At 46.4% G+C, this 13,667-nt stretch overlaps 1 protein-coding gene across 2 annotated transcripts; it reads right to left on the reverse strand.

Moving 5' to 3' along the window:
* Nucleotides 1-4,998: 4,998 nt before the first annotated feature.
* On the reverse strand, nucleotides 4,999-13,430 carry LOC110229647. 2 transcript variants are annotated; one of them, XM_021030260.1, is made up of 4 exons: nucleotides 13,129-13,430; nucleotides 5,452-5,514; nucleotides 5,328-5,382; nucleotides 4,999-5,087 (listed from the first exon to the last, which is right to left on the reverse strand). In XM_021030260.1, the coding sequence occupies exons 1-4, from the start codon at nucleotides 13,213-13,215 to the stop codon at nucleotides 4,999-5,001; spliced, it is 294 nt and encodes a 97-aa protein (XP_020885919.1). In that variant the 5' UTR covers nucleotides 13,216-13,430. The 2 variants fall into 2 exon arrangements, with proteins under 2 accessions (XP_020885919.1, XP_020885918.1); XM_021030259.1 differs by having other exon boundaries at nucleotides 4,999-5,382.
* Between the last annotated feature and the right edge of the window lie 237 nt (nucleotides 13,431-13,667).

Consider the following 13,667-nt stretch of genomic DNA (forward strand, 5'->3'; position numbering starts at 1 on the left):
TTGAGCCGAGTCCTCCACTCATCCGCCACGATCGGGTCGGAACTCCCCGTGAAATGCTTTGTTCCCAACTTCGAGACGTGCGCGAGTAAACTTAAGTAGTCTCCCTGCTTCCTTGAAGAGTTCGTAGGCAGATTGACTTCAACAGTCTCCACATCTACGTCCGCATCCGCGTCTGTTTTGTTCTCCTTCACTTGTACCACAGGATCCGGTACGAGTGCCTTAGTCAATGCGGCCATTTGTGCCATCATTGCCTTCATCGTATCCCATTGTTTTTGGGCCGATGGAAGTGCATTCGGTGCCTCTTTTTCCTCTGTTGCATCACTACTCTCCGGAGTTTTGTGAACCGGAAGTTTTTGTCCAGCCTCAGGTCCGGCCGGGTTTATTCCATCCATCGTTGCTTCGACCCTTGTTTCCTCAGTGACCCGCGTTTCCTCGGCGGTCAAGGTCTCTTCAACGACGTCCTTATCCTTCTTACTCTTTCCCTTCTTGTCTTTCTTACCCATCTGCGAAAACTCACAAGTTAGTCATATAACTCAAAGTAATCGTTTAGAGAGAAAGAACATCTACCGCGAGATCTCATTAAGCCGATGAGTGGTGATCCCCAAACCCAAAACTCATAGTCCTAGAACCGTAAATGCTCTGATACCAACTTGAAAGACCCCTACCCGGACTCCCTAAGCCCGGAGAGGTTCTTCCCGAACGGATCACTAAGTGGTCCGATCCGTAGCCAAATTTTAGGGTTCATTCCTTAAGATAATCCCTTAAGACAATCCGTTTCATATTATTCCGCGATTCATTATTTAGAGTCATTATGCAACCTTAGAGTAAAACAAACGATCGGATACTTTATTAGATAAGTAAAGGATTCGATACAACTTATGAGTTTGCATATAAGCTATTACAAGTCATATAATCGATCCTATTCTACCCGATTCACCACCACCCATCTTCCCGACCATGAGTCTCTCGCGCCTAAGCCATATCCTTCCCACGATCACCATCCTTCCCTGAAACCAACAAGACATAAGTACTCGTCTTTTACTTAGTGGATGCAAGTCCATGCAATGCACTATACGTTCTTATAATCCTCTGGTCCGGAAAACGGATCGGAGAGAGGAAGTAAGCGCATCAGTTCGGCCTTGAACCGGTAGATCCTCGCGGATCCGCCGATTCCTTGCCGAGCCGCCTCCCCGTCTCAACCAAACCGTTACTCCTCACAAAGTATGCACAATATGAATATGCTCATGAATGACTAGGCCGATCAACGAACTAATCAAACAACCCATTATATTCTAGCCCTTATACCATCCGCACGTCCGAAGATCGTAATCTCCGAGGCATTACCACGGCTTTACACCCACCTTGACTACATGGATTCGATCGGTGAATGATCCGTGTTGCCTCTCTCGATCGCCGATAGAACGCTCGGCTCCGCAAACTCTCCTTTTAACCATATTCCTCTCGGCAAATGCCTTAGAGTTTTTTCTGGATTTTAGGTGTTTGCACGTGTCGTGAAAATAAAGGAATCGCCTTCTATTTATAGTTTTTACGATTAAAACCGTTTTTCCCCATATGTGCCCGTTCGGTGGAACACGCTTGTTCGCATAGGTTCGTTGAAACCGCTCATTCATACATCTTTGACCAACCGTTCGTTCGCGTCTATTCGGCCGTTATATGTAACCGTCAACCCAACCGCCTTACTACCTTCCCACCCGACCAGCTGACCTAGCTAGACTGTCACTCAACCAGCTGACCTTCACTCCGTCCAGCTTAGGTGAGCTACCGAGCAGCTGGTCCAGCTAGTCGAGCTGGTTAGCTTCAACACTTCCAGCTCGTTTCAGCTTGTCACGCACTTCAGAAGCCACTCTATCCGCTTCCTTTGGACTTAGCCCGAGATTCCGATTTTCCCTCGAACCAAGTCTTCCCCGGCGATCCTATTGAGGATCGCGGGTGTTACAGAAAAACTCGCACTCGCAGTAGTGACTTCAGCTCGGAAGCTGCTCCCATATTTTCAATCCCATCCGGTCGAAGTACTAACCAACCAGCCACTCCGAACAATACTTCATAGTCCAAGTCAGTCCGGACGTTTGGCGAAATGGGCGGTAGAATTGAGCGAGTACGATATAGAATTCAAAAGCCGAATCAGTATGAAGGCTCAGGTTTTAGCAGATTTCCTGACTGAACTACCAATACCTAGCACGCTGGAACAACCAGAGAACCAAACTTGGAAATTGCATGTAGATGGGTCTTCATCAAAGCAAGGATCCGGAGTGGGAATCAAGTTGGAATCTCCAACATCGGAAATTCTATAACAATCATTCCGATTATTATTTAATGCTTCTAACAATGAGGCAGAATACGAAGCCCTAATTGCCGGACTTTGATTGGCACAAGGAGTTGGAGCTAAGGAAATAGTCGCTTATTGTGATTCGCAATTAGTAGTTAACCAGTTTAATGGAGACTACGAGGCCAAGGACTCAAGAATGGAAGCATACCTCGAAGTGGTGAAGGATCTATCTAAAAATTTCTCGAAATTCGAATTAATTCGCATACCCGGGGAGAGAATACAACCGCGGACGCACTTGCCGCGTTAGCATCAACATCAGATCCTGACTTGAAAAGAGTTATTCCAGTGGAATGCATTTCGGAACGAAGCATTCAAGATAACAAAGAAACACTCGTCATTACTAGATCTCGAGCAGCGGCACGTGACCTTGGCGAATCGGAGGTCGAACTACCACCCATCAAACAAAGGAAATCAAAGGGATCGAACACATCTAGCGAGGAACCTGTTATCTTAGCGGAAGATGTGATTCGAGAAACAATATTAGAAACCGAGCCATTAATCGAGGAGGATATTCTTGAACCAAACGAACATCCTGAACCAGAGCCACAAGTATTTCACAAGGTTGACCAAATTCCGGCTAAAGACTGGGGGGCTGACTGGAGGGAGCCAATAAAGCACTACATCATGACAGGCGAGCTCCCAAAGAATAAGTGGCAGGCCAGGAAAATGAAAATCGTTAGCGCGAAATTTTGTCTATCAAAGGATGCATTGTATAGACGAGGTATCAGTGACCCTTACCTATTATGCATTTTTGGGCCCGAAGTCGAAATCATCATGAGCGAAGTGCATGAAGGATTATGTGGGAGTTATTCATTAGGAAGAGCTATGGCTTTTAAAGTTAAAAGAATGGGATACTATTGGCCCACTATGATCACGGATTGTGCTAAATTCGCCCAAAGATGTAAGCGCTGCCAACTCCATGCACCATTGATCCATCAACCTTCGAAGTTATTCTCTTCCATCTCCGCCCCATACCCGTTTATGAGGTGGTCAAAGGACATCATTGGACCATTGCACAGATCAACTCGAGGTGTACAATACCTTTTTGTCCTGACGGACTACTTTTTGAAGTGGATTGAAGCTGAGGCATATGTTGGCATCAAGGATTCGGCGGTGAAGACTTTCATTTGGAAGAATATTATATGTCGACATGGAGTCCCGTACGAAATAGTCACTGATAACGGGCCACAATTCATTTCGCAAGAGTTTGATGCCTTTTGTGCGGACTGGGGAATCAAAGTCAGTTACTCTACTCCACGATATCCGCAAGGAAACGGTCAAGCCGAAGCCGCGAACAAGACGATACTGAGCAATCTCAAGAAACGCTTGAATCATCTAAAGGGAGGATGCTATGAAGAACTCCAACCCGTCCTATGGGCCTATCGTACAACCCCTAGGCGACCCACCGGAGAAACTCCATTCTCTTTGGTTTATGGCATGGAGGCAGTAGTACCAGTTGAACTCAACGTGCCCGGACTTCGCCAAACAGAAGCACCATTAAATGAGGAAGAAAATTCAGCAATGCTTAATGCTTCACTAGATACCATAAATGAAAGGCGTGATCAAGCTTTGATTCAGATTCAGAATTACCAGCAGACAGCATCCCGATATTACAACTCGAAAGTCAAAAGTAGGCCGTTCTTCGTGGGAGATTATGTGTTAAGGCGCGTCTTTGACAATAAAAAGAAGAAGGTGCCGGTAAACTCGGTATTAATTGGGAAGGACCTTACATTGTTACCGAAGTGGTTCGGAACGGTGTTTATAGGCTGAAAGACTTAGAAGACAGGCCAGTCAAGCGACCTTGGAATGTGATCAACCTAAAGAAGTTTTATGTTTAAAGCTACATGCATTTTTTATGTACATGAACTACGGTGTGGCTTGATCCCGAAATGGGTACGTAGGCAGCTCAGAAACGAGTTCAGCTATTAATAAAAATTTGTTTTATTTCTTTATTAAAGGAAAAGGTTCGACTGTGCGAACAAGTGAGGCAAATAAAGGTTCGGCTATGCGAACATACAAGATATTGGAAATAAAGCGTTTATTCAAACAAATAAGACGGAATGTCCCTCATCGTACACTTCGGATTAAGGAAATCTTGTTGACGAACAGAACACTTCAACTCCTTGACCAGCAAAGTCGAGGATTGGCATCATGCAGTCCGGAATTCGAGCGAAGTTAGAGATTCCAAGCTCTTCTTTTCCAATATAAGCTTCCGATGCTAAAGCGCAAGTGCCTCTATGAATGCCATCGATGTTCCTTGGTCTCTGATTGGGAGATCCCTGATCAAAGCGCACGGAGCTCGGATCTGAGATCTGAAGAAGCCGCGAGGTGGAAGAGGCTGCCTGTTTATCATTCCAATCCTGGAGAAGTCAAGCATAGATTCTGAACATCGAAGGTTGAACTCTATACCTGCTAAAATGAAAAAGAGTGGTGAGGAGTAAAGGGAAATTGAGACCATAATTTATAAGAACGTCATATCCCTTGGAGTGATTCGAGGAGAGATTTATGCTCTTAAACCGATCATGCATTAAAAGACGTATCTCCGAGAATATTTTGAAGAATAAGGAAAATTGCAAATGTTTCCATAAATAAAAAAAAAAAGGGGCCGAAGCCCATTACGAGTTCAAAATAGGAGCAGAATTAGAGAACATTTATGGAAGAGGCTCAGGAACAGGTTCCTTCATCGCCGGTTTAGTGTTCGAAGTGGACGCCTTGTTCTTGGCATCCACTTCGGGATGATCCCGAACGCGTTTCCGACGGGTGCTGGCATCCTCCTCGTCTTCTTCTTCGCTATCAGATGGAGCGGTATAGACCGGGGCATTCACGGGCCCTGGAACTCCCTTAGCACGGAGATACATCCGGAGCATCTTCGGGATCTCAGCAACAGAATCAAAGTGCCGCCATTCCCATTGAAAGGGGTCACTTTCCAGAGCTCTTATCTTCCTCTCCACACGAGCAATGCGAGCCTCTAGTGTTTGCCTTTTGAGACCTAGCCGCTGTCTCTCGTCACATAAGCGACGGTTCTTGTCGACGACCTAGAACAAAGATAAGTAGGTAAAAAGAAGAAAGCGGAAAGTTTTGTTCAAAGAAGATAAGTACTAAACCTTATCCAGGAAATCGCAAGCCTCTTTCTTTTCCTTCGAAGGGAAGTGAAACACTGCGTGCGGTGTAACACCCGCGATCCTCAATAGGATCGCCGGGGAAGACTTGGTTCGAGGGAAGTGTGGAAACCTCGGGCTAAGTCTAAGGGAAGCGGATAGAATGGCTTCCGAAGTGCTTAACAAGCTGAAACGAGCTAGAAGTGATGAGCTAACCAGCTCGACTAGCTGGACCAGCTGATTGGTAGTTCACCTAAGCTGGACGGAGTGAAGGTCAGCTGGTCGAGTGACAGTCTAGCTAGGTCAGCTGGTCGGGTGGGAAGGTAGTAAGGCGGTTGGGTTGACGGTTACGTACGTTGGCCGAACAGACACGGACGAACGGTTACTCAAACATGCATGAATGAGCGGTTTCAACGAATATATGTGAACAAGCGTTTCCACCGAATGGGCACCTTTGGGGAAAACGGTTTTATCCGTAAACACTATAAATAGAAGGCGATTCCTTCATTTTTGAGACACGCGCAAACACCTAAAATCCAGAGGAAACTCTAAGGCATTTGCCGAGAGGAATACGGTTAAAAGGAGAGTTTGCGGAGCCGAGCGTTCTATCGGCGATCGAGAGAGGCAACACGGATCATTCACCGATCGAATCCGTGTAGTCAAGGTGGGTGTAAAGCCGTGGTAATGCCTCGGAGATTACGATCTCCGGACGTGCGGATGGTATAAGGGCTAGAATATTGTGGGTTGTTTGATTAGTTCGTTGCTCGGCCTAGTCATTCATGAGCATATTCATATCGTGCATACTTTGTGAGGAGTAACGGTTTGGTTGAGACGGGGAGGCGGCTCGGCAAGGGATCGGCGGATCCGCGAGGATCTACCGGTTCTAGGCCGAACTGATGCGCTTACTTCCTCTCTCCGATCCGTTTTCCGGACCAAAGGATTATAAGAACGTATAGTGCATTGCATGGACTTGCATCCACTAAGTAAAAGACGAGTACTTATGTCTTGTTGGTTTCAGGGAAGGATGGTGATCGTGGGAAGGATATGGCTTAGGCGCGAGAGACTCATGGTCGGGAAGATGGGTGGTGGTGAATCGGGTAGAATAGGATCGATTATATGACTTGTAATAGCTTATATGCAAACTCATAAGTTGTATCGAATCCTTTACTTATCTAATAAAGTATCCGATCTTTTGTTTTACTCTAAGGTTGCATAATGACTCTAAATAATGAATCGCGGAATAATATGAAACGGATTGTCTTAAGGAATGAACCCTAAAATTTGGCTAAGGATCGGACCACTTAGTGATCCGTTCGGGAAGAACCTCTCCGGGCCTAGGGAGTCCGGGTTGGGGTCTTTCAAGTTAGTATCAGAGCATTTACGGTTCTAGGACTATGAGTTTTGGGTTTGGGGATCACCACTCATCGGCTTAATGAGATCTCGCGGTAGATGTTCTTTCTCTCTAAACGATTACTTTGAGTTATATGACTAACTTGTGAGTTTTCGCAGATGGGTAAGAAAGACAAGAAGGGAAAGAGTAAGAAGGATAAGGACGTCGTTGAGGAGACCTTGACCGCCGAGGAGACGCGGGTCACTGAGGAAACAAGGGTCGAAGCAACGATGGATGGAATAAACCCGGCCGGACCTGAGGCTGGACAGAAACTTCCGGTTCACGAAACTCCGGAGAGTAGTGATGCAACGGAGGAAAAAGAGGCACCGAATGCACTTCCATCGGCCCAAGAACAATGGGATACGATGAAGGCAATGATGGCACAAATGGCCGCATTGACTAAGGCACTCGTACCGGATCCTGTGGTACAAGTGAAGGAGAACAAAACGGACGCGGATGCGGACGTAGATGTGGAGACTCTTGAAGTCAATCTGCCTATGAATTCTTCAAGGAAGCGGGGAGACTCTCGAAGTTGGGAACGAAGCATTTCACGGGAAGTTCCGACCCGATCGTGGCGGATGAGTGGAGGACTCGGCTCAAAAGAAACTTTAACTCCACTCGATGCCCGGAGGATTACCGGAAGGACATTGCGATCCACTTCTTGGAGGGCGATGCACATAACTGGTGGCTAACCGTCGAGAAACAGAAAGGTGATCAAATCCAATCCTTCGGGAATTTTGAGGAAGAATTCAACAAGAAGTTCTTCCCACCGGAGGCTTGGGACAGACTCGAGTGCGCCTACTTGGATTTGGTTCAAGGGAACCGAACGGTGCGCGAGTATGACGAAGAGTTCAATCGTCTTAGGCGATATGTGGGGAGAGAACTCGAGGATGAACAAGCTCAAGTTCGTCGTTTCATCCGAGGATTAAGGATCGAAATCCATAACCATTGCTTGATTCGAACCTTTACTTCGGTATCCGAATTGGTTGAGAGGGCAGCCATGATCGAAGCTGGGCTTGAGGAGGAGAAACGGATGAAACCGGAGAATTTTTCGTCGCGTCCTTCGCAGCCAACGAAACCGATGGACAAGAAGAGGAAATTTGATAAGGTGGAGGACACCAAATCGGATACTAAGCGCGGAGAGTGCGCTACTTGTGGGAAGAATCACAGCGAAACTTGCTGGAGGGCTGTTGGTGCATGTGTGCGTTGTGGGAGTAAGGATCATAGTATCCAAAACTGTCCACGGATGGAACAAGGAACTCCGAAAGAGAGTGTGAATGAGCAAAGGACTTGCTTCTACTGTGGGAAAGCGGGACACTTCAAGAGAGAATGTCCAAAGCTGGAAGCGGAAAGACAAGCTGGACAAAGGGTAAATCGTAGCGGAAATGGGTTACCGCCTCCGCCCAAGAGGCAGGCTATAGCACCGCGCGTTTACGAATTGTCGGAGGAAGCTAACAACGCTGGGAACTTCATGGCGATCACTGGTAAGCCTTTGTGCTTTTTATTTTAATTCGTGCATTGCATTTCATCGTGCATAAACGGATTAGGTACTTAGCACTATAGGGAAATGTGTAGGGACCTTGAGTATAGGTGATGTGGAAACACACACTTTATTTGATTCCGGAGCTACACATTGTTTTGTGAGTTCCGAGATGGTTAAAAAGGGTGGGTTCATTAAAGACCAGAACACCGAATATAGAATGGTTAGAGCAGCTGGCGGGCAAGCAATGTACCCGTCCGGTATTGTTCGGGACATCTCGGTTGTAGTTAACGGTGTCAATATGCCTACGGACCTAATCGTTGTTCAACTCAAGAAACACGATGTTATCTTGGGTATGGATTGGTTGGGAAAGTATAAGGCACATATTGATTGTCACCGAGGACGGATTCAATTCGAGAGGGAGGAAGGAATGTTAAAATTCCAAGGAATAAGGACAACTTCGGGAAGTTTGGTAATCTCGGAAATCCAAGCGGAAAGGATGCTAGAGAAAGGGTGTGAGGCATACATAGCCACAATCACAACCCACGAAGTTGGGGCGAGTGCGGAGTTGAAAGACATTCCGATCGCAAACGAGTTCTCGGATGTGTTTGAGGCCGTGAGTGGTTTACCATCGGACCGGTCCGATCCATTCACTATTGAACTCGAACCGGGAACAACTCCTATATCTAAAGCTCCGTACCAGATGGCACCGGCAGAAATGGCGGAGCTAAAGAAACAATTGGAAGAGTTGTTGGATAAAGGATTCATTAGACCGAGTAGTTCACCATGGGGTGCACCGGTCTTGTTCGTAAAGAAAAAGGATGGTAGCTTTAGGCTATGCATTGACTATCGGGGATTGAATAGAGTTACGGTGAAGAACAAGTATCCATTACCCCGGATAGATGAGTTGTTGGATCAACTTCGAGGTGCCAAGTGGTTTTCAAAGATAGACTTGGTCTCGGGATACCACCAAATTCCGATAGATCCCCTGGATATTCAAAAAACGGCGTTTCGGACGAGATACGGCCATTACGAGTTTGTGGTGATGCCGTTTGGTCTAACCAATGCACCGGCTGCCTTCATGAAGATGATGAATGGCATTTTCCGAGAATTTCTAGACGAGTTTGTGATCATCTTCATCGATGATATACTTGTTTATTCTAAGGATTCGGAATCCCATCAAGATCATCTAAGGGCGGTGTTAGAACGGTTGAGAAAGCACGAGTTATTTGCAAAGTTAAGCAAGTGCTCATTTTGGCAAAGGAGTATTGGATTCCTCGGACATATTGTTTCGGATAAAGGAGTGTCCGTCGATCCGGAGAAGATAAAATCTATTAAGGATTGGCCACGACCGAAGAATGCCACTGAGATAAGAAGTTTCCTCGGGTTGGCGGGATATTACCGAAGGTTCGTTAAGGGCTTTGCGAGTATGTCCTAACCGATGACCCGGCTAGCCGGAAAGGATACAAAGTTTCAATGGTCGGAGGAATGTGAGAAAAGTTTCTCGGAATTGAAGGCTATGCTAACGAGCGCTCCGGTATTGGTGCTACCGGAAGAAGGTGAACCCTACATGGTCTATACGGATGCATCGATCACGGGACTAGGATGCGTATTGATGCAAAAGGGTAGTGTAATCGCTTATGCTTCAAGGCAATTGCGTAAACACGAAGGAAATTATCCTACGCATGACTTGGAAATGGCGGCGGTGGTGTTTGCCTTGAAGATTTGGCGATCGTATCTTTACGGAGCTAAAGTCCAAATCTTCACCGACCACAAGATTCTTAAGTACATATTCACCCAGTCGGAGTTAAATCTAAGGCAAAGAAGGTGGATGGAATTCGTGGCGGATTACGACTTAGATATTGCATATCACCCGGGGAAAGCAAATCAAGTCGCGGATGCCTTAAGTAGGAGACGTTTTGAAGTAGAAGCGGAGAAAAACCAAGAGGCTTTGGTCAACATGATGGGAACTTTGCATTTAAATGCATTGTCTAAGGATTATGAGCCATTGGGATTAGGTGCGGCCGATCAAGCTGATCTACTTAGTAGAATTCGTTTGGCTCAAGAGAAAGACAAGGAGATAAACGATTGGGCAAGGAACAATAAGACGGAATACCAAACGTCTAACAATGGTACGATTGTGGTGAATGGTCGGGTATGCGTGCCAAACGATAAGGAGTTGAAGGAAGAAATCCTCAAAGAGGCGCACCAATCGAAGTTCTCGATCCACCCCGGATTGAGTAAAATGTACCGAGACTTGAAACGATACTACCATTGGGTTGGAATGAAGAAGGACGTAGCGGCATGGGTTGCTAAGTGTTCGACGTGCCAACTAGTCAAGGCGGAACACCAAGTTCCGAGTGGATTGGTGCAAAATCTACCAATGCCGGAATGGAAGTGGGACTATGTAACAATGGACTTTGTTACCGGGTTACCTACAGGGATCAAGTCTAAACACAATGCGGTTTGGGTTGTGGTGGACAGATTAACAAAGTCTGCGCATTTTATGGCAATTTCAGAAACGGATGGAGCCGAGGAGATCGCAGCAAAGTACCTAGACGAGATAGTCCGGTTACATGGGGTTCCGGTAAGCATTGTGTCGGATCGGGATACACGTTTCACGTCGCATTTCTGGAAGGCTTTCCAAAAAGCCTTGGGGACGCGGGTGAACTTGAGCACAGCTTACCATCCTCAAACGGACGGACAATCCGAGCGTACAATTCAAACCCTTGCGGACATGTTACGTGCATGCATCTTGGATTGGGGTGGGAATTGGGAGAAGTACTTAAGGTTGGTGGAGTTCGCGTACAATAATAGCTACCAAGCTAGTATTGGTATGTCGCCTTACGAAGCGTTGTACGGCCGAGCATGTCGGACGCCGCTATGTTGGACACCGGTGGGCGAACGTATGCTGTTTGGTCCGAAGATTGTGGATGAAACCACCGAAAAGATGAAGTTCCTTAAGATAAAACTAAAGGAAGCCCAAAACCGACAAAAAACTTATGCGGATAAGCGTCGAAAAGAGTTGGAGTTCCAAGTGGGAGACTTGGTATATCTTAAGGCGGTGACGTATAAGGGAAAAGGGCGATTACTACAAGAAAGAAATTGAGTCCAAGGTACGTTGGTCCATACAAGGTGATCGAAAGGGTAGGGGCTGTGGCGTACAAACTCCAACTACCACCAAAGTTGGATGCATTCCACAGGGTCTTCCATGTATCACAACTTCGGAAATGTCTAAGCGAACACGAGGAGCGTGTCGAAGATATTCCTTCCGAGTTAAAAGAAAACCTAACGGTGGAAGCAAGACCAATTCGAATCATGGATCGAATGGAGAAGGGAACTCGGAGGAAACGGATAACCATGATAAAAGTTTTGTGGGATTGCGGTGGCCGCGAAGAATCTACTTGGGAAACGGAGAATAAGATGAAGGCCGATTTTCCTAAGTGGTTTAAGGAGATGGATGAAGATCCACTTGAGTCGGATTCGGGGACGAATCCCATTCAAGGGGGGGAGACTTGTAACACCCGCGATCCTCAATAGGATCGCCGGGGAAGACTTGGTTCGAGGGAAGTGTGGAAACCTCGGGCTAAGTCTAAGGGAAGCGGATAGAATGGCTTCCGAAGTGCTTAACAAGCTGAAACGAGCTAGAAGGGATGAGCTAACCAGCTCGACTAGCTGGACCAGCTGATTGGTAGCTCACCTAAGCTGGACGGAGTGAAGGTCAGCTGGTCGAGTGACAGTCTAGCTAGGTCAGCTGGTCGGGTGGGAAGGTAGTAAGGCGGTTGGGTTGACGGTTACGTACGTTGGCCGAACAGACACGGACGAACGGTTACTCAAACATGCATGAATGAGCGGTTTCAACGAATATATGTGAACAAGCGTTTCCACCGAACGGGCACCTTTGGGGAAAACGGTTTTATCCGTAAACACTATAAATAGAAGGCGATTCCTTCATTTTTGAGACACGCGCAAACACCTAAAATCCAGAGGAAACTCTAAGGCATTTGCCGAGAGGAATACGGTTAAAAGGAGAGTTTGCGGAGCCGAGCGTTCTATCGGCGATCGAGAGAGGCAACACGGATCATTCACCGATCGAATCCGTGTAGTCAAGGTGGGTGTAAAGCCGTGGTAATGCCTCGGAGATTACGATCTCCGGACGTGCGGATGGTATAAGGGCTAGAATATTGTGGGTTGTTTGATTAGTTCGTTGCTCGGCCTAGTCATTCATGAGCATATTCATATCGTGCATACTTTGTGAGGAGTAACGGTTTGGTTGAGACGGGGAGGCGGCTCGGCAAGGAATCGGCGGATCCGCGAGGATCTACCGGTTCTAGGCCGAACTGATGCGCTTACTTCCTCTCTCCGATCCGTTTTCCGGACCAAAGGATTATAAGAACGTATAGTGCATTGCATGGACTTGCATCCACTAAGTAAAAGACGAGTACTTATGTCTTGTTGGTTTCAGGGAAGGATGGTGATCGTGGGAAGGATATGGCTTAGGCGCGAGAGACTCATGGTCGGGAAGATGGGTGGTGGTGAATCGGGTAGAATAGGATCGATTATATGACTTGTAATAGCTTATATGCAAACTCATAAGTTGTATCGAATCCTTTACTTATCTAATAAAGTATCCGATCTTTTGTTTTACTCTAAGGTTGCATAATGACTCTAAATAATGAATCGCGGAATAATATGAAACGGATTGTCTTAAGGAATGAACCCTAAAATTTGGCTAAGGATCGGACCACTTAGTGATCCGTTCGGGAAGAACCTCTCCGGGCCTAGGGAGTCCGGGTTGGGGTCTTTCATGCGGGAAGAGAACACCTGCCGGCTCAAAACCATCACCGGACAGAAAAAGCGGGCTACCGGGATCAACGGGGACTATGTTTTCGTTTTCCATTGATGTGGTGCTTATCGAGTGAATTATGAAGTTTCCTGAGGAGAGATCAAAGGCAAACAACCTCCTATTTATAATAGGAATAGGGTTTGTCTTGGAAACGAAGAATCATTAATGGTGGCGTGCCCTAGTAACTTAAACCATTTTTGGAAATCGAGAAAAGGCAGTTATTGCCTTAAAGACGAGCCGCTTTTCCTACTTTCAAGAAATGAGAAAGGAAAAAGCAACCTTCGCATTTAAAAAAAAAAAATCAATCATTAACAACAAAAGTTTTTTAAGGCTCAAGCCCAACAAATTTACCGAGTTGACTAAACCCGAAGTGGGGAACTCGCGTTAAGCCGAGCTCAGTTCTCGCATTCTAAAGAGAAAGGTCTGATCAGCCTAAAAATCTCAAAAGCAAAACCACAAGGCCACAAAAGGTTAAAAGCGGACTTTGCAAACCCGCACATAGTTTT

Source organism: Arabidopsis lyrata, assembly GCF_000004255.2.
Source record: "Arabidopsis lyrata subsp. lyrata unplaced genomic scaffold ARALYscaffold_3, whole genome shotgun sequence".
Classification (NCBI taxonomy): domain Eukaryota; kingdom Viridiplantae; phylum Streptophyta; class Magnoliopsida; order Brassicales; family Brassicaceae; genus Arabidopsis; species Arabidopsis lyrata.

Coding starts and splice junctions, on each gene's coding strand:
- LOC110229647 (XM_021030259.1), bottom strand. CDS start 13,215: ATGGAAAACGAAAACATAGTCCCCGTTGATCCCGGTAGCCCGCTTTTT. Junction 5,515..13,128: donor AGCCGGCAGGTGTTCTCTTC/CCGCATGAAAGA, acceptor GCGGGTGTTACA/CCGCACGCAGTGTTTCACTT. Junction 5,383..5,451: donor CTTGCGATTTCCTGGATAAG/GTTTAGTACTTA, acceptor TCTTTGTTCTAG/GTCGTCGACAAGAACCGTCG.